This window comes from Oncorhynchus mykiss, chromosome 4 (assembly GCF_057628025.1).
Source record: "Oncorhynchus mykiss isolate SJ-2025 chromosome 4, ASM5762802v1, whole genome shotgun sequence".
NCBI lineage: Eukaryota > Metazoa > Chordata > Actinopteri > Salmoniformes > Salmonidae > Oncorhynchus > Oncorhynchus mykiss.
Genome location: NC_143025.1, coordinates 72,931,188 through 72,955,211, shown reverse-complemented (window position 1 = coordinate 72,955,211; position 24,024 = coordinate 72,931,188). Strand labels below are relative to the sequence as shown.

Below are 24,024 nucleotides of genomic sequence, written 5' to 3'. Positions count from 1 at the left end.
ATATGACATTTTTGGCTGATATCAATATCCAATATTTTCATGCCAAAATACGCGACACCAATATTTGAAATTTAAACATTCTAGTACAGTTAAATAGTTGAAACACACACACACACACAAAAAGTTATTTTGTTGGCATTTACATTTGTCCCCATTACCAGTAAAATACAATCAAATCCTATTTATTTCACTAACTTGCTGTGCTGTTTCATTGTTCATTTGTTCAGTCGTTTTATTGTCAACCAGGATTTCATCATACATGTCAAGCAGTGGTTTTAGCTCTGTCTGTCCATGGCCTCTTCTGTCGTGGGTCCTCTTCCTCGGTGCTCACTGTCACTGTGTCCGTTTCCATCTTATCCAGCTGTGTATGTAACATTTCACGTAAACCCTGTTTCTTGTCTGCATCGAAGTAGCGGTCCTTGTACCTGGCATCGACCATGGTGGCGACACTAAAGAGGCTCAGACAGAATGTCACCGAATCTCTTGTTCACAGTCTCAAGTACTTTTGTAAGTTTTAACCCCACGGTCTGTGTTGGCAGTTGTTGATCAGGCGTTTCAATGCCATGACAGAGGGTATCACGTCTGCTGCAGACGCAGTTGTTGAGCTTGTTTCTCCAGTGAGTTGTTCGAATGGAGCTAGGAGTGTGTTCATGTTTTCAATGAGAGTCCACTGGTTTGTACCGACTGTTGCAGGTAACTCAGTCAGCTGTGTACACGCCAAGCACTCGTTTTTGTTCCAGCAGGCTCTCCATGTAAAAAGTACTGTTCCATCTGGTGGAAAGGTCTTGCTTTCGTTTGCACTCCAAGCTGCTCCTGTAGTATTGCTTGCAGTCGGCTGTATGCAAGCTGTGAGTGTTTAACATGACGCACTATCGTCCTACCTGTTGCCACTGTGTCAGATATGCTGCCTTGGGCCAAAACACCTTTGTTCACAGCCAGTTGCAGCATGTGTCCCATGCATGGCAAAGACTATCATCGCTGGTCCAAATGTCAGTCGAGAAGCTAATAGCAGGTAGCTCATGGATGTGCATTTCAACAAGTGTGTAACTCCGGTAGGGCAACATCTGAAAAATAGCGCCTACTTGGTAGTGTGTACCGGGGCTCGAAGTTCTCGACCAGTCGGCGAAAGCTAACATCATCCATTTTGGCGTTAATGGATTTTGGCTTTGAGTTGTCTCGCTGAAATTCTCTTACTCTTTCAAATGACTGCTCGACTTGAACTTGTTAAATTGTTGGAAGTGTGTGCTTAGTTTTTTTCTGCTTTTGTTCTAACTAGTCGCTGAACGTCTGGGGGTGAAGCACTTTCGAATGAGTAATTAGGTTTGTGGTATTGAAAGATTTCACTTTCTCCCTTCCTCAGGAAATAATAGCAGCACAAACGTTGCATATGGCCTTTCTGTTATCTTCCTTTGAAACTTCAAAATAGATCCACACAGCAGACATTGTGGACTAGGTTAGGAATGCTGTGTTGCACGTGTAGTGCTGTAATTTTCGTGGCGTCATTACGTCATACAGGTATGCACGTCAGCTTTGACATTGGTTTTGCACATCGGCGTTAAACTATACATAGAGCCGATGTCCAAGTTGCCATTTTTAGCTAATATCGGCCAATTCCGATATGCTTACCAATATTTCTTGCATCCCTACATAAAACCCAACTATTCCCTGCCCACATAATAGCCACAAGGCAGCTTAACCCACATGGCAGAAGGGGAGAGGAGAGAGATTTCCTGTATTTCCTTTACTGTACTGGGAACATCTGCCCTCTCTTTGCGCTCACCAGACCGTCACATCAGCAGGATTAATGAAACATCACCCAAACTAAATAAAATTGACAGATTTAATAAGATGTTAGACAAGGCAACTAAAAACACAACACCAAGCACAGACCAGTTCCCTTTTGGTCCCTAGCCCCTTCTGTCTTTGGTGTTGTTCACATAATAAAGGTCTGGATTGGTGAGAAGAGAGCAATATGGTCTTAGTTTCACTTGTTCTCCTAGCCTGGACAGAGCCGCCAGAATCATTTGCCTTCAGTACCGTCTGAATTGGAACATCGGGTGACATCTTAGTTCTACAAGAAATTAGATTCACTTTACAAGGCAGACATGTTGCATACTCAACCTGGAGCTTCTGGATTACTCGCTGTAAATGTTCAATTCTAGGACACAACAGCCTGATGGGGTCTAACATAAAACCCATCAACTCCTTGGCCACCAGTCCATTCCACTAACCCCTCCTACACAACCACCATATTACATTTGTACGAGACACGGTAGGTAATGTGATAAATACAGACTTATGAAGCCAACCATTCCCCATAACATGCCAAGAGCTTACAGTAAATTAAAGAGCTGGGATTTACCGTGGTACTGAGGGGTAAAGTCAAGTTAGGATAGATAACCGCATTTTAACTAACATTACCAGCCTTACTCCTGCTCTGGGGTGGAAAGATGTAGGGCGACTGCCCAAAACACCCCTCATCTTCAATCTGGCAACCCATATAGCTCTAACCTGGCAACCCAAATGGCTCTGAACATTCACCAACTGTGTAGAGCAGAGACCAGGCTTTGTGGAATCTATCTCCGACTTCATCGATTCGCACAATTATGAAACGCCCACCTTGTATCAATGTTTGTCCTCTGTAGTTGCGTGCCTTTCTTTGTTTGCTGAAATCCATACTTTTTCAATAAAACTTTAATCAAATACAACCACCGAATCTCCCTTGTTGAGATTTAATTGGCACATTTGCACTGAGTTGCCATCTTAGAGCAACAGCAATGAGCAAACAGTCAGTGGTTCTATTTGATTAAAGTTTATTGAAAAAGTATGGATTTCAGGAAACAAAGGCACACAACTACAGATGACAAACATATGTAAAAGTTGAGCATTTCATGATTTACATTTTTTTGAAGTATTGACCATGGGTGAATCGATGTAGTCGGAACTAAATTCCACAATGCCTGGTCTCAGCTCCACGCCATTGGGAAAGGTCATCAGAAACTTCCTTCACCATGGAGAAGAGTTTAGTCCGCTACCTCAAACCCAGACTGGTAGGGCCAGTCCAAGTAGACGAGGAAGAGCTGCCGGGTGATGTGGATTAGATAATCAGTACAGTGCTACTGATAACGTCTGGTTTGCTGTCATAATGTAAAGTACATTGGGGTTCTGTGACAGACAGTTTAAGAGTACTTCACATTCTAAATCAAAGCAGGATTAGATGATGGTGACCTCATTGCCACCTCGGCCAATCACAGCTCAGCCTCTTCAGATACAGAGGTGGCAGACGCTGCCATCCAGGAACATTTAAAAGTTTGGAACATGTGCCACAGGAGGTGCCAATGAGGTGCTTAGTGTGTGCTAACCGAGGTGCCACTAGTTTGCCAGTGTGACCAGTTTTTCCATGACCCAGTGCCTACAGCTAATCAAATCAATGCCTGTGCATGTCTGCTCTGCCCCTGGCTATGGCAGTGTGTTTGTAAAAGAGAAAAAAATAAAGAAATTTGACCCCCAAAAAAAAGAGTGCGAGAGGGAGAAAGATAATACAAGAGACATCAATTAGAGAATGAGACAGAGGTATAAAAAAAAAACTCTGAATGAAGGAGAGAGAGAGAAAGACCGATCTATAGAGAATAGCAGAGAGCTGTGAGTGTAGAGTTTTTCTGTTGTCCTTTCTGTTGCTGCTCTGCCCTGCCCGGCTGAGCCCAGCGCTGCCTGGCCAACACATGGCGCCACTCTGCAGCACAGGACAGCACTACAGCAACTGCTGCCCTCCCTCCCTGGCAGCTGCCAATGTGAAAGAGGAACACACTCCACAGTCCACACGGCACTTAAAATACCCTCCATTCTACTTTACTCAGACATATTGAACACACATATGCTGACCACACACACAACACATTCCATAGTAGGCAGCGCTGAAACGTTCTTTCAAGTTTAAACAGACACACTAGACAGATGTTCACATAAAAATCTAACAACGGATCAAAGCAACACTTTTAATAGATTACAACTTGAATCTACTCAACTTCTCTTCCTCACTTCCCTCAATATAGGAAGAGATGGAGAAAGAGTATGACAGAGAAAGAGAGAAGGAAAGAAAGTAAACTCCCTACAGTATAAAGGAAAACAAAGGAAGACATGTGGAGAAGAAACCACTGTGACCGAAAGGGAAAAGAGATGGGGTTAAACCTTCCCTTTGTCTCCGAACTCGGATGGAAAAGTTCCACACTCAGATTGGTCCTACCTTTCAGACAGAACATGGCGTTTCCTTAAGTTCCACAGACATCCACAGAGGTGTTGAATGAAGTGGTCAGACCCAGTCCTTGAGCTACTCCCTACTTTTCTGTCCTCTCTTTTTCTTTCTTTAACCCCTTCTTTCCCTCCCTCTCTCTCCCTCACTCTGCACCCCTCTGTCAACGTGCTTACACACAGACCCACGGACCCAGACACTCACACACACTCTTCTCTCTCTCGCCCCATCTCTCTCTCTCTCTCTCTCCCTGACACATACACAGACTCACAGTGGCAGCCAGCCAACGCATGCACCGCAGGAAACTGCTTTACAAACCCCACTCTCCCCTTCCCATCGCTCTCCCCCTCTTCCACACTGACAATCCACCTCTCTCTACCCCTCCCCCTAACTGAAAAAGTAGGCAGATAGAAGCTCTGCCTCACTCACAGCTCCAACTATCCCACCCCCCTTTTATCACACACATTTAAGCCCATTTAAGCACACAGTGTTATGTGTGTACTTGTTTGGCATTTTACTGCACTGTTAGGAGCTAGTAACACAAGCATTTATTTCACTGCACCCGCTATAACATTTTCTAAACTGTGTATGCGACAAACTCACTTTGGACACACAAACACACACACCAGTTATTCACGCACACACACACACACATACACACGCACAACCATTGGGGTTGGCTGGGGTGTGTGATTGTTCTGAAGTTGGTCCGTCAGCAGTTGGCAGGGGGCCCGGCTCGAGCCTGCCCATTGTGCTGTGATCAAACATAATCGCTTAATCCCCCCCAACTCAACTGTTTGTTATCAAAACCAACCACGTCCACTGACGCATCCAGGGACCTCAGCGCTCAGAGCCGGACGTACAGAGTACAGCCTGGCCACACGAGCAATAGAGACAGTACTTACTGACTCACTGATTGACCGTGGTCACATGACCGTCTCAAAATCCTGGGATTCAACTAGTTTCCTTTCATATTGACAGTTAATATTAGCCCGAGTGTGTAAGATGTGTCCAAAGTATACCCAATAGCCTAGGGTTATTCAAATTCTCTTGACACAATATTTTGGCTGAACATAGTGTGGTATTGTGGTACTGTACAAATTCATGACCATGTTAGTTTATCAATGACTGATTCCATTTTCTGGCTGTTTTCCTCAGGAGGTCCACTAGAAAGGCTGAGGGTTCACCTTTGACAGCTACTGTACCTTGGTGTGCTGTGACAAAACGTCCCCAGCTGGCTGTGGCATGTGAAAGCTGATCGGAGGAATGCCAAACACTCTCGCCCTTCAGAGGAAGGGGGCTGAGTGGTGTATATCATGAGGCATAGTGGACATAACAGTAAGCATCGTTAGGACACCAAACATCCACACTTGCATCCTCACCGAGACAAAACAACCATCCATTCTCTAGCTGGGACCCTAGAAGCTGAATATGCACCCTTGGGATCGACCCACCCTTGGGACCCAGTAAAAATGTCCAATAAACCCTAAACAGCCAGGAACAAAGATGAAAACAGAAAAATAGTGTATGAATCATGGAGTGTCACTGTCGGTTAAAACAGAGTTTGCCTGTGGACTAAAACGCTGACTGGACCAGACATTGATTTCCAATGAGAACCTCTAATGGCCTTCTCTTAGACTGGTGAACCCATTAGCTGCTGTCTCTAACATGGTGGAGAGGTATAGCTTGTTATGCGAGCTAAGAGCTCCACAACACTATTCACAATTAATTAGTCAAGTCGGTTGGGAGAAATAACCAGATGCAGACATAATCAACTGGTTTGGGTATTAAAACTAGTTTAAATGCAAATTTTCTATCTTAAATGCTAATGTCACTCAACAATGAGTTTGCGCCAACCACAATGGTAGAGAAGCACAATGGATCCTCCTAGAATCAGAATAGTTGAGAAGGTTTTGTGGGCATGCTTTGTGGAATGGTTTGTCACACCCAGAGGGGGATTTGGGGAAGAAGAGAAATCAATGACTAAAAGCCCAAAGCACTGTGCTCACATCACAACAATGTCAAAATGTTGTGTCCTATTTTGTAAAGAAGTGTGTGTGTGTGTGCTCATACAGAAAATGTCACATGAGATTTGTTCTGTGAGAAAAATGTCCTGTGCGTGTGTCAATCCCACGGTGGTGCAGGTTGCATGTTGTGATACGTCTGCCAGTACCAGGTGCTGTCCATTACTGTCTGATTAGTGTGTGTGAGAGGGCTCTTCTGCATGAGCGAGTGTGTGAAATGAGAATTCCACAAAAAACACAACCCTGAAAATAACCCACCGCTACAAATACACAAACTTGGAACAGACCAACAAACACACCAGTAAAAATGTAACACGAATGAGACACAATTTTCCAAAATGGAAACTGAACAGGGGTCTGCTCAAACCTTCAAAATTGCATCCTCCTTGAAAGTGATCACTGATCTGACATGGCTGAATGGGGGAAAGGCAGTAGGTTTGGAGGTGTGGAAATCTCGTTTCTAATCCAATCATGTACAGATCAGTGGTTCACTAAAGGAATGGAGGAAGCAAGAATGCATTAAAGACAGTCCAACAGCCTATATTTCTAGCTGATCGTCACAACATCTAACTCTGGTAATTTCCATGTAAAAGGATCCGTGAGCAGCAACATGGGAAGTTCATAGGAGCATGCCAAATTGGGTGTCAAATGGAAGCTAAGAGTATATATATATATATATATATATATATTTTTTTTTTTAATTAAGGCATATAAAAAAAAATCGACCATTTTCCATCCTAAAAATGAGGAATAAGTAAAGGCTTTGATTTCTGGATAAACAGATGGAAAAGGGGTCTTAGAAAACATCTACCAGAAAATATCAGAAATACATCAAAACAACAATGTTGAAGTAAAGACCACTGGCAACTAACATCAACACTTATATTCAGTGTCTAATAAATGTTTCTGCCTCCTGTTTAAGAAACATTGCCTTGTGCCTTGACATTTCATTACCAAACATCTACACATCTTTAAGATATTTTCTGATTTCTCTCCCTCATAAGGGAGGATCATGACAGTTCACAGAGCCGACAAGTAAAGGTAGACCTATCAATTAATTTATACATTTTGTTTACGAATTATTAAGTGATTCAAACGTTAAATCCCGTTACCAAATCGGTAACGAAATTTCCGAAAAATCGGTAAATGGAATTTCCGCAATTCAACTGGTTACATAGAAATCATTGTAGTTACAAACCACAGTTGGGTTCACAAGTTTGGAGAGCACAGTACAGCAAAGTAGTATACAGTTCAGCACAATACAGTATAGTACACAGAGCACACTAGAGTTGAGTACATTATAATGTATTGTACTCTGTACTCTACTCAGGAGGCTGCTGAGGGATCATAATGGCTGGAATTGAGTAAATCAAATGGAATCAAACATGTGTTTGATGTATTTGATACGATTCCACCTTTTCATCTCCAGCCATTACCATGAGCCCATCCTCCCCAATTAAGATGCCACCAACCTCCTGTGACTCTTTATACTGTGACTCTACTATACTTTACTTTGAGGTCCAAATTTGTGAAACAAAGACGTCTACTATTTGTTCAGATTTGGTCCTGTCCGGACCAACCAAATGTTGTCTCGTTTGGGGGCAGAGCTCATTAAATTAATAGTCAGTGTGTAGAATAATACGCAAATATGCAAAGGAGGATATTGTACATTTCTACTTTTGTGTTCCTATTTAGGATACAGCACCATGAAGAGAATGACCTTCATATCCATCATGACGCATTTCTGTGCAGTACAGATCAGGAATGACATTCATTTACCGCAATTCTGTTACCGGGTGTAAATACACTTCACTTACTGTAGTTCAATAACCAAAATATATGTTTTCAAAGTCCGTCACGTCATAGCTGACACATCATTATTTCTGCAGACATCGTTGAATCTTAATTCTGAGTTTTGGAAAACATGGACACAAAACTGAGATTTTACCAAAATTCTCTTACCAAACGTTGTGCATCTGCACAGTTCTTCCAGTAAATGTGTTTTTGTACAATTTTCCGTGTAAATTGTTAAAAGTAGTCCTTGTGTATAGAGTTGTATGATTTGTTAAACTTTGAAATCAATGTTTTTTGTTTGGCAGCGCAATTCCGTTACTGTGGAATTGCCCCTCTTCCGTTACTGTGGAATTGCCCCTCTTCCAATGGCCCTGTATAACCAACAATAATTACCATGTTCCTATCTCAGACGTCTGTATTGTACTGTACCAGAAAGCACATTCACAGATAAAACGTACAGTGTAGTATTTCTGTAGGGAACAATGTGAAATGGTAACACTAATACACACAGATAAGAGATGAGCTAGTAAGTAAAGTAAGTAGCCTTGCACGAGGCTTAGCTGGGCTAGCTGTAGCTGACATTTAGCTGCTTAGCTGATATAGCGCTCTGGTTAGTAACATAACTTGTCACACAAAGAGATAGAGTACCTGGCATTGGTATGATTTATCTGAACAGTTCTCTCTTGAAATTGACATTTTATCTCAAAGAGGCTAACCTAGATAAATAAAGATTAAATCAAGAGAATTAATAGATAATCATAGAGGATTTATCATCTCAGTAAACCTGAATAAACCCACATAATGTCATCCATGTTGGTACATCAGATCAGACGTTCTGTCTTTACAGGCAGGTATGATCCTCTGAGACCTATAGACGTGGGATCTTCATTTGACCACCCCGTTGCAGGAGAACTTGTAGTATATTTGAGGTTTAAAAATACTTTGTTTGTTATTTTCCATATTATGTCTATCTCTGAGAAGCTACCGAAGAAAGGGTGGAAAATAGCCCATGTCAATATATGTAGCATTAGAAATAAGGTTAATAAAATCAATAACTTGTTAATTTCAGATAACATTCATATATTAGCCATTTCCGAGTCTCACTTAGATAATTCATTTGATGATACAGCAGTAGCAATACAAGGATATAACATTAATAGAAGAGACAGGAATTATTATGGGGAAGATATTTATACATACAGTGCCTTCAGAAAGTATTCAGACCCCTTGACTTTTTCCTCATTTTGTTAGGTTAAAGCTTTATTCTAAAATGTATTGAAAATAGTTTTTTTCTCCTCAACAATCTACACACAATACCCCATAATGACAAAGCAAAAACAGGTTTTAAGAAATGTTTGCAAATGTATTAAAAATAACAAAAAAATAAATATATTATTTGCATAAATATTCAGACATTTTGCTATGAAACTCGAAACTGAGCTCCGGTGCATCCTGTTTCCATTGATCATCCTTGAGATTGGTTTTTAGAAATGTATGCTAATTTATTTTAAAATAAAAAAACAGAAATATCACATTTACATAAGTATTCAGACCCATTACTCAATACTTTGTTGAAGCACCTTTGGCAGCGATTACAGCCTCAAGTCTTCTTTGCTATGACGCTACAAGCTTGGCACACCGGTATTTGGGGAGTTTCTCCCAATCTTCTCTGCAGATCCTTTCAAGCTTTGTCAGGTTGGATGGGGAGCATTGTTACACAGCTATTTTCAGGTCTCTCCAGAGATGTTAGATCGGGTTCAAGTCCGGGCTCTGGCTGGGCCACTCAAGGACATTCAGAGACTTGTCCCAAAGCCACTCCTGCATTGTCTTGGCTGTGTGCTTTGGGTCATTGTCCTGTTGGAATGCAACCCTTCGCCCCAGTCTGAATTCCTGAGCGCTCTGGAGCAGGTTTTCATCAAGAATCTCTCTGTACTTTGCTCCATTCATCTTTGCCTTGATCCTGACTAGTCTCCCAGTTCCTGCCGCTGAAAAACATCCCCACAGCACGTTGCTGCCACCACAATGCTTCATTGTAGGGATGGTGCCAGGTTTCCTCCAGACATGATGCTTGGCATTCAGGCCAAAGAGTTTAATCATAGTACCAGTCTTGGTTTCTTCAGACCAGAGAATCTTGTTTATAATGGCCTGAGAGTCTTTAGGTGCCTTTTGGCAAACTTCAAGCGGGCTGTCATGTGCTTTTTTACTGAGGAGTGGCTTCCGTCTGGCCACTCTACCATAAAGGCTCATAAAGGAGTGCTTCAGAGATGGTTGTCCTTCTGGAAGGTTCTTCCATCTCAACAGAAGAACTCCAGAGCTCTGTCAGAATGACCATCGGGTTCTTGGTCACCTCCCTGACCAAGGCCCTTCTCTTCTCCCCCGATTGCTCAGTTTGGACGGGTGGCCAGCTCTAAGAAGAGTCTTGGTGGTTCCAAACTTCTTAAATTTAGGAATGATGGAAGCTACTGTGTTCTTGGGGTCCTTCAATGCTGCATATATTCTTTGGTACCCTTGCCCAGATCTGTGCCTCAACACAATCCTGTCTCAGAGCTCTACGGAAAATTCCTTCGACCTCATTGCTTGGTTTTTGCTCTGACATGCACTGTCAACTGTGAAACATTATATAGACAGATGTGTGCCTTTCCAGATCATGTCCAATCAATTGAATTTACCACAGGTGAACTCCAATCAAGTTGTAGAAACATCTCAAGGATGCACTGGAGCTCAATTTCGAGTCTCATAGCAAAGGGTCTGAATACTTATGTAAATAATATATTTGTTTTTTATTTTTAATACATTTGCGATCATTTCTAAAAACCTGTTTTCACTTTGTCATTATGGGGTATTGTGTGTAGATTGCTGAGGATTGTTATGTATTTCATCCATTTTAGAAAATTTTTAACGTAACAAAATGTGGAAAAAGTCAAGGGATCTGAATACTTTGCGATGGCACTAATATATATACATATATTAGAGGTCGACCGAGTATGATTTTTCAACGCCGATACCGATACCGATTATTGGAGAACCAAAAAAGCCGATACCGATTAATCGGCCGATTTTTATTGATTTATTTGTAATAATGACAATTACAACAATATTGAATTAACACTTATTTTAACTTAATATTATACGTCAATAAAATAAATTTAGCCTCAAGTAGATAATGAAACATGTTCAATTTGGTTTAAATAATGCAAAAACAAAGTGTTGGAGAAGAAAGTAAAAGTGCAATATGTGCTATGTAAGAAAGCTAACGTTTCAGTTCCTTGCTCAGAACATGAGAACATATGAAAGCTGGTGGTTCCTTTTAACATGAGTCTTCAATATTCCCAGGTAAGAAGTTTTAGGTTGTAGTTATTATAGGAATTATAGGACTATTTCCCTCTATACCATTTGTATTTCATTAACCTTTGACTATTGGATGTTCTTATAGGCACTTTAGTATTGCCAGTGTAACAGTATAGCTTCCGTCCCTCTCCTCGCTCCTCCCTGGGCTCGAACCAGCAACACAACGACAACAGCCACCATCGACGCAGCGTTACCCATGCAGAGCAAGGGGAACAGCTACTAGAAGGCTCAGAGCGAGTGACGTTTAAAACGCTATTAGCGCGCGCTAACTAGCTAGACTTTTCACTTCGGTTACACCAGCCTCATCTCGGGAGTTGATAGGCTTGAAGTCATAAACAGCGCAATGCTTGGCGCACAACGAAGAGCTGCTGGCAAAACACATGAAAGTGCTGTTTGAATGAATGTTTACGCGCCTGCTTCTGCCTACCACCGCTCAGTCAGATACTTAGATACTTGTATGCTTGTATGCTCAGTCAGATTATATGCAACGCAGGACATGCTAGATAATATCTAGTAATATCATCAACCATGTGTAGTTAACTAGTGATTATGATTGATTGTTTTTTATAATATAAGTTTAATGCTAGCTAGAAACTTACCTTGGCTTACTGCATTCGCGTAACAGGCAGTCTCCTTGTGGAGTGCAACGAGAGAGAGGCAGGTCGTTATTGCGTTGGACTAGTTAACTGTAAGGTGGCAAGATTAGATCCCCCAAGCTGACAAGGTGAACATCTGTCGTTCTGCCCCTGAACGAGGCAGTTAACCCACCATTCCTAGGCCGTCATTGAAAATAAGAATGTGTTCTTAACTGACTTGCCTCGTTAAATAAAGGTATAAAACTATATATTATATATATATATATAAAATAAAAAAAGTGTATTGTTTTTTTAATCGGCAAATCGGCGCCCCAAAATACCGATTTCCGATTGTTATAAAAACGTGAAATCGGCCCTAAAGAAGATCTCATGTCAAGTGTTATTAAAGAGCTGTGGTTGCAGGTTCACCTGCTCATATAAAGCCTATGCTTTTGGGGTGTTGCTATAGTGCTAACAGTCAGTATCTAAATAATGTGTGTGAAATGTGACGTAAACAGAGAGGTCTACTTTCTTGGGGACCTGAATATTGACTGTTTTCATCAAGCTGTCCACTCAAGTGGAAGCTTCTACCTGTAACCAGTGCCTGTAATCTGGCATCTAGATGCTCCACTTGATGAATTTATGAAATTGCTTCTTCCAATTATTGATAAACATGGGCCTGTTAAGAAACTGACTATTAGAACTGTTAAGGCTCCATGGATTGATGAAGAATTGAAAAACTGTATGGCTGAAAGAGATGGGGCAAAAGGAGAGGCTAATAAGTCTGGCTGCACACCTCTGGCTGATGTACTGCAAATTGAGAAATGATATGACTAAACTCAACAAAAATAAGAAGAAACTGTATTATGAAGCCTAGATCAATGACATAAAGAATGATGGAAATTATGGGTAGAAAGACTAATTCAACTCCATCTTTCATCAAATCAGATGGCTTATATATCACAAATCCATCTGGCAAAGTGGGCAAACGTAGGCAGGAAATGCCAATAACAAACAGTGAGACATCGTATTCATGATAAAAAAAAAGTGTGGCCTTTCGAGTGGCGCAGTGGTCTAAGGCACTGCATTGCAGTTGCTGGCCGTGCCACTAGAGATCCTGGTTCGAGTCCGGGCACTGTTGCAGCCCATGGGGCAGCGCACAATTGACCCAGCATTGTCTGGGTTAGAGGAGGGTTTGGCCGGCAGGGATGTCCTTGTCTCATCGCGCTCTCATCGCGCTCCTATGGCTTGTCGTGTGCATGCACACCGACACGTTCGCCAGGTGTACGGTGTTTCCTCTGCTTCCAGGTTAAGCGGGCATTGTGTCAAGAAGCAGTGCGGCTTGGTTGGGTTGCGTTTCGGAGGATGCATGGCTCTCGACCTTCATCACTCCTGAGTCCGTACGGGAGTTGCAGCGACAAGACTAACTACCAATTGGGGAGAAAAAGGGGTAAAAGTACAAAATAAATTTTAAAAATATATACTTTTGGAACGTTAGTATGGAAGAGGTGGGAAAAATATTGACAAAACTCCTAGTATTGATCACTTAGATGGAAAGCTACTGAGAATGGTAGCTGACTCAATAGCCACTCCTATCTTTAATCTGAGTCTAGGGGAAGGTGTTTGTCCTCAGGCCTGGAGAGAACCCAAGTAATCCGCTACCCAAGATTGGTAAAGCGGCCTTAACTGGTTCTAACAGCAGACCTATAAGCTTGCTAACAGGTCTTAGCAAACAAGTTAAAAACAATTGTATTTGACCAAATACAATGCTATCTCTCTGAAACGGACAGACTTTCGTGCATGCTTATAGAGAAGGGCACTCAACATGTAATGCACTGACACAAATTAAGTTTGGTTGAAAGAAATTGATAATAAGAAGAGTGGGAGCTATACTGTTATATTTCACTGCAGCCTTTGATATTATTGACCAGAACCTGTTGTTGAGAAAACATGTTTAATAGCTTTTCAACCTCTGCCATATTGTGGATTCAGAGCCATCTATCTAATAGAACAGAGGGTTTTCTTTAAAGGAAGCTTCTCTAATGACAAACATCTTGGGCGTGATGTACCGCAGGGCAGCTCTCTAGGACCTCTGCTCTTTTCTATTTTTACCAATGACCTGCCACTGGCATTAAATAAACACTGTGTGTCCATGTATGCTGATGACTCAACCATATACAGTGCCTTGCGAAAGTATTCGGCCCCCTTGAACTTTGCGACCTTTTGCCACATTTGGCTTCAAACATAAAGATATAAAACTGTATTTTTTTGTGAAGAATCAACAACAAGTGGGACACAATCATGAAGTGGAACGACATTTATTGGATATTTCAAACTTTTTTAACAAATCAAAAACGGAAAAATTGGGCGTGCAAAATTATTCAGCCCCTTTACTTTCAGTGCAGCAAACTCTCTCCAGAAGTTCAGTGAGGATCTCTGAATGATCCAATGTTGACCTAAATGACTAATGATGATAAATACAATCCACCTGTGTTTAATCAAGTCTCCGTATAAATGCACCTGCACTGTGATAGTCTCAGAGGTCCGTTAAAAGCGCAGAGAGCATCATGAAGAACAAGGAACACACCAGGCAGGTCCGAGATACTGTTGTGAAGAAGTTTAAAGCCGGATTTGGATACAAAAAGATTTCCCAAGCTTTAAACATCCCAAGGAGCACTGTGCAAGCGATAACATTGAAATGGAAGGAGTATCAGACCACTGCAAATCTACCAAGACCTGGCCGTCCCTCTAAACTTTCAGCTCATACAAGGACAAGACTGATCAGAGATGCAGCCAAGAGGCCCATGATCACTCTGGATGAACTGCAGAGATCTACAGCTGAGGTGGGAGACTCTGTCCATAGGACAACAATCAGTCGTATATTGCACAAATCTGGCCTTTATGGAAGAGTGGCAAGAAGAAAGCCATTTCTTAAAGATATCCATAAAAAGTGTCGTTTAAAGTTTGCCACAAGCCACCTGGGAGACACACCAAACATGTGGAAGAAGGTGCTCTGGTCAGATGAAACCAAAATTGAACTTTTTGGCAACAATGCAAAACATTATGTTTGGTGTAAAAGCAACACAGCTCATCACCCTGAACACACCATCCACACTGTCAAACATGGTGGTGGCAGCATCATGGTTTGAGCCTGCTTTTCTTCAGCAGGGACAGGGAAGATGGTTAAAATTGATGGGAAGATGGATGGAGCCAAATACAGGACCATTCTGGAAGAAAACCTGATGGAGTCTGCAAAAGACCTGAGACTGGGACGGAGATTTGTCTTCCAACAAGACAATGATCCAAAACATAAAGCAAAATCTACAATGGAATGGTTCAAAAATAAACATATCCAGGTGTTAGAATGGCCAAGTCAAAGTCCAGACCTGAATCCAATCGAGAATCTGTGGAAAGAACTGAAAACTGCTGTTCACAAATGCTCTCCATCCAACCTCACTGAGCTCGAGCTGTTTTGCAAGGAGGAATGGGAAAAAATGTCAGTCTCTCGATGTGCAAAACTGATAGAGACATACCCCAAGCGACTTACAGCTGTAATCGCAGCAAAAGGTGGCGCTACAAAGTATTAACTTAAGGGGGGCTGAATAATTTTGCACGCCCAATTTTTCAGTTTTTGATTTGTTAAGAAAGTTTGAAATATCCAATAAATGTCGTTCCACTTCATGATTGTGTCCCACCTGTTGTTGATTCTTCACAAAAAAATACAGTTTTATATCTTTATGTTTGAAGCCTGAAATGTGGCAAAAGGTCGCAAAGTTCAAGGGGGCCGAATACTTTCGCATGGCACTGTATGTGTCAGCAACCACAGCTAATGAAGTCACGGAAAGGAGTTGCTGTCTGTTTTGGAATGGGTGGCCAGTAATAAACATCTATAAAGCTAAGAGCATTGTATTTGGTACAAATAATTCCTTAAGACCTAGACCACAGCTGAATCTGGTAATGAATGGTGTGGCTGTTGAACAAGTTGAGGAGAGTAAATTACTTGGTGTTACCTTAGATTGTAAACTGTCAAGGTCAAAACATATAGATTCAATGGTTATAAATATTGGGAGAGGTCTGTCCATAAAAAAAGAGATGCCCTGCTTTTTTGACACCACACTCTAAAAAGCAAGTTCTGCAGGCTCGAGTTTTGTCTTATCTTGATTACTGTCCAGTCATGTGGTCAAGTGCGGCAAAGAAAAAACTAGTTAAGCTGCAGCTGGCCCAGAACAGAGCGGCATGTCTTGCTCTTCATTGTAATCAAAGGGCTAATATAAATACTATCTATGCCAGTCTCTCTTGGCTGACTGCATCGAGGAGTGTAAACATTCATAATAAACATTCATGTGTTGAAAATTCCAAATTTGTTTGCATAGTCAACTTACACACAGCTCTGACACACACACTTACCCCACCAGACATGCCACCATGGGTCTTTTCACAGTCCCAAATCCAGAACAAATTCAAGAAAGCGTACAGTATTATATAGTCATTATTGCATGGAACTCTCGTATAAACTCATATAACTCTCATATCGCTCAAATGAACACCTCACGGCATAATGCCTCTCCCCTATTTGACCTAGATATTTAGAGTGTATATATTGATATGTAGGCTGTGTGTGTCATTTTTAAATGTATGTAGTTCTGTCCTTGAGCAGTTCTTGTCTATTAATGTTATGTATTATGTCATGTTTCCTTGTTTTGCGTGTACCCCAGGAACTTTTGCAATAGCTAATGGGGATCCTAATAAAATACCAAATACCAAACATAAGCCTCTTCTCCTATCCCCTTTATCACAATGTTGATGATCCGCTTTCAGGTTCGAGTCATGGCGTCCATGGATACATCCCATAATACCAAGATAAGAGGATGCCAGGGAGCAGACAATAAGATGTGGAGTTATGATTATGAAAAGGTGCCCTGTTACGTAAGTTGAGTGTAATTCTACCAAATAGCTCAGGGGAAAGCTTCAGTTTGGTTCAAATGGGAGTAACGCTCTTAAATGACAGATAACAGTTGAGCCATCATGGTCTGTGGGAGCTTAGGGCTTTGAAATGTCACATAGGACCAATCCAGGAACTGCTGGAGAGGTTAAAAGGAGGTTAAAACTGAGAGGGTTGACTTACCTGAATATGATCCCCAGTCAGTCATCATTATCAGCACATAGAAGAGGCAGAAAGAGAAAGAGAGAGAAAGGTCGTTAAAGACCATGTATACTCAGCCAGCATCAGTAATATAATACAATACGGCATATGACAGCCCTGTTATAATTTAGTCAGAAGAGGAAAGCCTTATCAAATTGCACTGTGACTGTGTGTGTGTCTGTGTGTGTGTGTGTGTGTGTGTGTGTGTGTTTGGTCCTAGGTCTCGAGCCACAGTGGCAGATGGCACATGTCTATCTCTTAATGACAGCTCAGTCTTGTAACATCAGAGCTAGGCCAGGAGTAGTGGGCCAATGTTGTCTCACTATTGCTGAGTTCTGTTAATCTGGAATTACAGGACAACTGGGCTTGGGCCACAGACCCCAAAATGTGTGTGTACTGTATGTGTGTGTGTGTACATGTACTGTATGTGTGTGTGTGTGTGTGTGTGTGTGTGTGTGTGTGTGTGTGTGTGTGTGTGTGTGTGTGTGTGTGTACATGTACATGTGTGCGCGCACATGTGCTTGTCTTTCCAAAACCAAAAGACAATTATGAGGGCATCATCACAAGCCTCTCAGGAGTTACAGCAGATCACTCCAACATAGAATATGAACCTAAATACCTTTCATATCCCACTAATAACCTTTCATAACATGGTAGGACCCAATTCTGGTTTGGCATGTTTATTTGGGTTAATGTGCTGTGCTATCCCAAATCACCGTTCATTCAGATTGGTAAACCCAAACATTGACACGCTTGCAAATCCCATATTAGACTTGCGGCTAACATGGTACTGTAAAACCCATATTACGATTTACATAGAAAACTCATATTACTAAAAGGGAAAGGAGATTTGACTGGCTAACATGGAGAAGCTATGGGACTGGTCTAGTCTTTATTCTGGCTTGGTCCCTCCCAGGATGATGCACCAGACAGATATTGGCTTTTGGAACCTGAGTGTTCAACCCTTCTGTACAAGATTCCTCTCTACTGAACATGTCAGGTCCTTGAGTGGTTCATTAGTGAAGTCCAGCAAAGCAAGTTGGTATTCAATGTAAATGATTGAGGTGATTGGTTTGTCCATGTCCAGTGAAAGTGGGAACATAGTGGCTATGGGAATGATAAGGACAGTGATAAGGACAGATAAGAGATGAGCTGAAAGTGTATGGGACAACACTATCAGCTCACTGTCGCCACCTACAGGCCCCTGGCATAATGACACTTGGTCATTTCTATCCTATTTGGAAAAACAGCTGCCTTAGTGCTCTCAACCTATGTTAAAGTAAGAAAGTATGTGCAAAACATTAGGCCATGTGTTATAATGTGTAACAATAAAAACTAATAGCATAGATAAGACATCTACATAATGTGTCCTGGATATAGCTAGGCTCCTTTCATTATTCTGAGTTTTAGTTCATTCAACCTTCCCTAGTGCATCCAATGACAACAAGGGTGTGTCTCTCTGGCTCTGATTGGCTGAGTGAGTTCACAATAGGGAGATCACACGGAACAGCACCAGAACTCTCCGCTCCGCTGTCTGCACCGCCTCCTACCACTGCCATGGCAACCAAGGAAAACATCCAACAGATCACCGGTGGCAACCGCACTGTAATTGCTGCTTTGCAAACAGCAGCCCAGAGCCAGTCATTAGGAGCTATATATACACACACACAGGCCCGGTGCGTGGCAGCCTATAGGGCTTTAACTGGTCTGGCAGGGAAGCTGGAGTCACTGCCAGATGTTATTTATAAGTACACTTATTCTGACTGAAAAATATTGTTTTTGTTTTTTTTCTGTCGAGATGAGCTTTTAAAGGGATAGTCCCAGATTGTGGCAATTAAGCCACTTTTCGACCAATGTGTCTGAATTAGAGGTCGACCGATTAATCGGAATGGCCGATTAATTAGGGCCGATTTCAAGTTTTCATAACAATCGGAAATCTGTATTTTTGGGCGCCAATTTGCCAATTTTTTATTTATTTTTTTATACCTTTATTTAACCTTTAACTAGGCAAGTCAGTTAAGAACACATTCTTATTTTCAATGACGGCCTAGGAACAGTGGGTTAACTGCCTCATTCAGGGGCAGAACGACAGATTTTCACCTTGTCAGCTCGGGGGATTCAATCTTGCCACCTTACAGTTAACTAGTCCAACGCAATAACGACCTGCATCTCTCTCGTTGCACTCCACAAGGAGACTGCCTGTTACGCGAATGCAGTAAGCCAAGGTAAGTTGCTAGCTAGCATTAAACTTATCTTATAAAAAACAATCAATCATAATCACTAGTTAACTACACATAGTTGATGATATTATCAGGCGTGTCCTGCGTTGCATATAATCTGACTGAGCATTCAAGCATACAAGTATCTGACTGAGCGGTGGTAGGCAGAAGCAGGCGCGTAAAAATTCTTTCAAACAGCACTTTCGTGCATTTTTCCAGCAGCTCTTCGTTGTGCATCAAGCATTGCGCTGTTTATGACTTCAAGCCTATCAACTCCCAAGATGAGGCTGGTTTAACCGAAGTGAAATGGCTAGCTAGCTAGCACGCGCTAACTAGAGGGACGGAAGCTATACTGTTACACTGGCAATACTAAAGTGCCTATAAGAACATCTAATAGTCAAAGGTTAATGAAATACAAATGGTATAGAGGGAAATAGTCCTATAATTCCTATAATAACTACAACCTAAAGCTTCTTACCTGGGAATATTGAAGACTCATGTTAAAAGGAACATTTCATATGTTCTCATGTTCTGAGCAAGGAACTGAAATGTTAGCTTTCTTACTTAGCACATATTGCACTTTTACTTTCTTCTCCAACACTTTGTTTTTGCATTATTTAAACCAAATTTAACATGTTTCATTATTTACTTGAGGCTAAATTGATTTTATTGATGTATTATATTAAGTTAAAATAAGTGTTGATTCAGTATTGTTGTAATTGTCATTATTACAAAAAAAATTGTCAGATTAATCGGTATCGGCTTTTTTGGTCCTCCAGTAATCATAATCGGTCGACCTCTACTCTGAATGCAGTTTGAAGGAAGTTTCTAACTAGCCTTAGTGCAATTGCTAACTAGCGTTAGTTGTTCCTGTCGACTTCTAGTCATTGTGCTACTTGTCTTGCGAAACATACCATTATGAATATAACTACTGGTCCCTGAAGGAGGATCTTCAGTACCGCTCTTCAGCAAGCCCAAATCCCCTGACACTTGGGGCCCAAATATGTTATACCTCGTTGCCTCCTTGTGGGAACAGTAGTTATATTCATAACTATACATTCACCTTTAGTCAGTCACACGGTATAACATACTATGGGGACATAAAATCATGCCCCAAGCCAGCTCAGAGGATACCAAACTAAGAGGTCCACCGCAGCCCAAGTACACACAAGTTCGACCAGCTCCAAAAATGGGTTACAGAAGCCACCTTTTTCCCTAATACTTACCAGAGAAGTCTGTAAGAGCCCCATATAGGGAACCAAACCTGCTGCAACTTGGCTATGCGCAAAAGTATCCCCAAGGTTCCAAGAACAATACTTTATTGCGAGCCTGAAATGTCAGAACTCGTACAAGGAACCACAAGTCCAAAACAACAGAACACCTGTCATGACTTGGTAAAGCGCTGCATAGAATCAACCAGAGTCAATGAACCACGGCAGCCCAAGGCTCAAACCCACAGGAAACCTGCCGTAACCTGGAAACTGTGTACTCGCAGGCTGCCACGGCAGCCCAAGGCTCAAACACACAGGAAACCTGCCGTAACCTGGAAACTGTGTACTCGCACGCTGCCACGGCAGCCCAAGGCTCAAACACACAGGAAACCTGCCGTAACCTGGAAACTGTGTACTCGCACGCTGCCACGGCAGCCTGAGACTCCAACCCACAGGAAACCTGCCGTAACCTGGAAACTGTGTACTCGCACGCTGCCACGGCAGCCCAAGGCTCAAACACACAGGAAACCTGCCGTAACCTGGAAACTGTGTACTCGCACGCTGCCACGGCAGCCCAAGGCTCAAACCCACAGGAAACCTGTCGTAACCTGGAAACTGTGTACTCGCACGCTGCCACGGCAGCCCGAGGCTCAAACACACAGGAAACCTGCCGTAACCTGGAAACTGTGTACTCGCACGCTGCCACGGCAGCCCGAGGCTCAAACACACAGGAAACCTGCCGTAACCTGGAAACTGTGTACTCGCACGCTGCCACGGCAGCCCAAGGCTCAAACCCACAGGAAACCTGCCGTAACCTGGAAACTGTGTACTCGCACGTTGCCACGGCAGCCCAAGGCTCAAACACACAGGAAACCTGCCGTAACCTGGAAACTGTGTACTCGCACGCTGCCACGGCAGCCCAAGGCTCAAACCCACAGGAAACCTGCCGTAACCTGGAAACTGTGTACTCGCACGCTGCCACGGAAGCCCAAGGCTCAAACACACAGGACACTGTGGGAACCCTGATAATGCACACGAATTGATGCTGCACACCAAGGCAACTGTGGTAATCAGGGTAAATGTGCAACCTGCGAGATTAGGGCTGGGCGATATGGTTAAAATTATTATATCACAGTATGACGGTATTTTTACATTTTTCAATAATAAAAGTTGTACATTTGCTTTATGAGTAGTGAATGATTCCAGGGTCTCAACACATACATTCTAAGTGATTTCAATGAGTCTTTCTCCATTCTGATTGTTTTATACTGTTCAATTCAACCTAAACAAATTTCAGCACTTTTAACATTTCTACATTTCCTGCACTCAATTGTAGTGGTGGAAAAAGTACACAATTGTCATACTTGAGTAAAAGTAAAGATACGTTAATCAGAGGTGGGACCAAGTCATTGTTTTACAAGTCACAAGTAAGTTTCAAGTCTTAGCACTCAAGTCCCAAGTCAAGACAGTCCAACAAGTCTCAAGTCCTAAACTTTGAGTTCGAGTCCTAAACAAGTGCTCTTCACCAAATGTAATACCATTTCATATTTTTAACAAGAGTAATAGTTAGTATCTTACATTTACGCAAATCATAAATGCTTTAAAAAAATATTTATTACTTCCCAAATAAACTTTATATTTCCGTGGAAATACATGGGTAGCCATAAGAAAGACCCTCCCAATAGCGATCGACTATCGAGGATCGCAATCGTGCGATGTAGACTTGTACACAATCGCCCAACCTTAACACACACACACAAACACTGTGTGTGTGGTTACAGTAGGCTAACATATGTTAATGATTTTAGGAACAGCAGTAACATCAGGCAGGATTTAGGCTACCAACTGCCTAGCCAGTTGTAGCTCAATCTTTGGTGCAATGATCACGTTCCCCCACTGACTGACTGTGTGGAGGCTCATTGATTTAATGTTAGGTTAGCCTACATGCTACACTAGCAAAGTTATAAATGATATAGCTGTTGGCTATACTAGCCATGACTTAGTGTTTTTTGTGCAGCTTCAAATGTCGAACAAAGTTGGAAATTGTTGCGCCTCTGTATGTAATTTTCTTCCTGCATGTTTTGCAAGTTGCAATCCGTTGTTCGTTAATACAGCATCCTCTTTATATAAACATCTTCCCCCAAACCTGAAGGAACTCTGCTGTGGGGGAGAAGACGGTCAATCCACCGCCAGGTGATCCGACTCCCTATGACACAGCTCCACCAAAGGCGCATTAACCACCAATGGTTCAAAAGCCGGGACTTTGGGCTGCCCGGACTGATGTCATCCGATTCGCACTGTGAAAACTCTCTATAGCCAAGTAGGGAAGACCACAATCTCTCTCACAGTCAGCCCAACGCAAGTTGAAACCAAAAAACGATACCAAGACCCAAAACTCACACACCTGGTGTCCCAGGTCTAAAATCAGTCCCTGATTAGAGGGGAACAATGAAAAAATGCTTTGGAACTGTCTTCGAGATCCAGGTGAGTTTGAGGGACCTAGGGGGGCGAGTACGCTCTACCCACTAACAGACACCTAAATTGGAGCCGAATCTCATAGTCTTCGTGTGCTTGAAAAGTTAGTAATTTGTGTGACAAGTTCTTCCTTCAGGCGAGCTGAAGAGCGAAGAATTAAGGAAACGAATGCGAGCCCCGGAATTATAACCAGGCAGGCGGGGCTTCCGAGGGCGGGCTAGGCATTCATTGGCCCATTGGATGTGATTTCAGTTTTCAGGTGAATAAGATTGGTCGTTGACTCCTCATAGTATGTTATACCGAGTGACCGAATGACCAACTTTCTTCAAACGGCACGCAGACATAAAAAAGGTATCCATGAGTTCATCTGACTCTGGGTCAGTAAAAACAGGGTTTATCGCCAAATCTCACCTCATCCCTTTAAGATCAGTGACAGGTTACAACATATATTTGTAGCAAACAGAGCGAGCAGTAGTGCGAATGAGAGCCACAAGCGCACAGCCACCACTTGCTCATCATCTCCCTTCTACAGTGTAGTGGTGTGCATCAGTTATATTTCAGATGGCGCCAACATAATTTAATTGTCATGCATTGGAGTAAAATGTAGTTTAAAAAAGTCACAAAAATGGACCTTCTCACAGTTGTTTTACAGAAACAAATCGACCTATTTAACTAACATGGTATCCTGTTATGTTTCATTGTTTCCTTAATCAATGAACAATAAGCGTTACGTCCTTCCCAATGGGATTTACCACAGTATAACTGACTAATCAGGACTCCCCTCTAAGACTGTGAAACATTCAATAGAGACTAAATCAGACTAAATATCTAAATCGCTAATAATCAGTACTCTAGATTATGAAAATGCAAAACTATGACCATTAGCTTGGCAAAGCTTTTCTGAGAATAGCGATGAGAAAATACACAACAACAAAAAAATCCCAGACGGAATATGGAAAAGGGAGCAGGATCAAAGTGAATACCAA

The 24,024-nt window shown here is 42.1% G+C and overlaps 1 protein-coding gene across 7 annotated transcripts in view; it reads right to left on the bottom strand.

Moving 5' to 3' along the window:
* The window catches only part of nhsl1b (NHS-like 1b), a 165,883-nt gene that overhangs the window by 64,477 nt on the left and 77,382 nt on the right, over positions 1-24,024 (bottom strand). The window contains exon 1 of one of the 7 annotated variants that reach the window (XM_036975968.2): positions 4,244-4,676. The exons of 5 other annotated variants lie outside the window; for them this stretch is intronic. In XM_036975968.2, coding sequence (XP_036831863.2) covers positions 4,244-4,259 — 16 coding nt within the window. In that variant the 5' untranslated portion in view covers positions 4,260-4,676. Of the gene's footprint in view, positions 1-4,243; positions 4,677-24,024 lie in introns of those variants that run through there. One more of the 7 variants, XM_090232976.1, reaches the window with a different exon arrangement.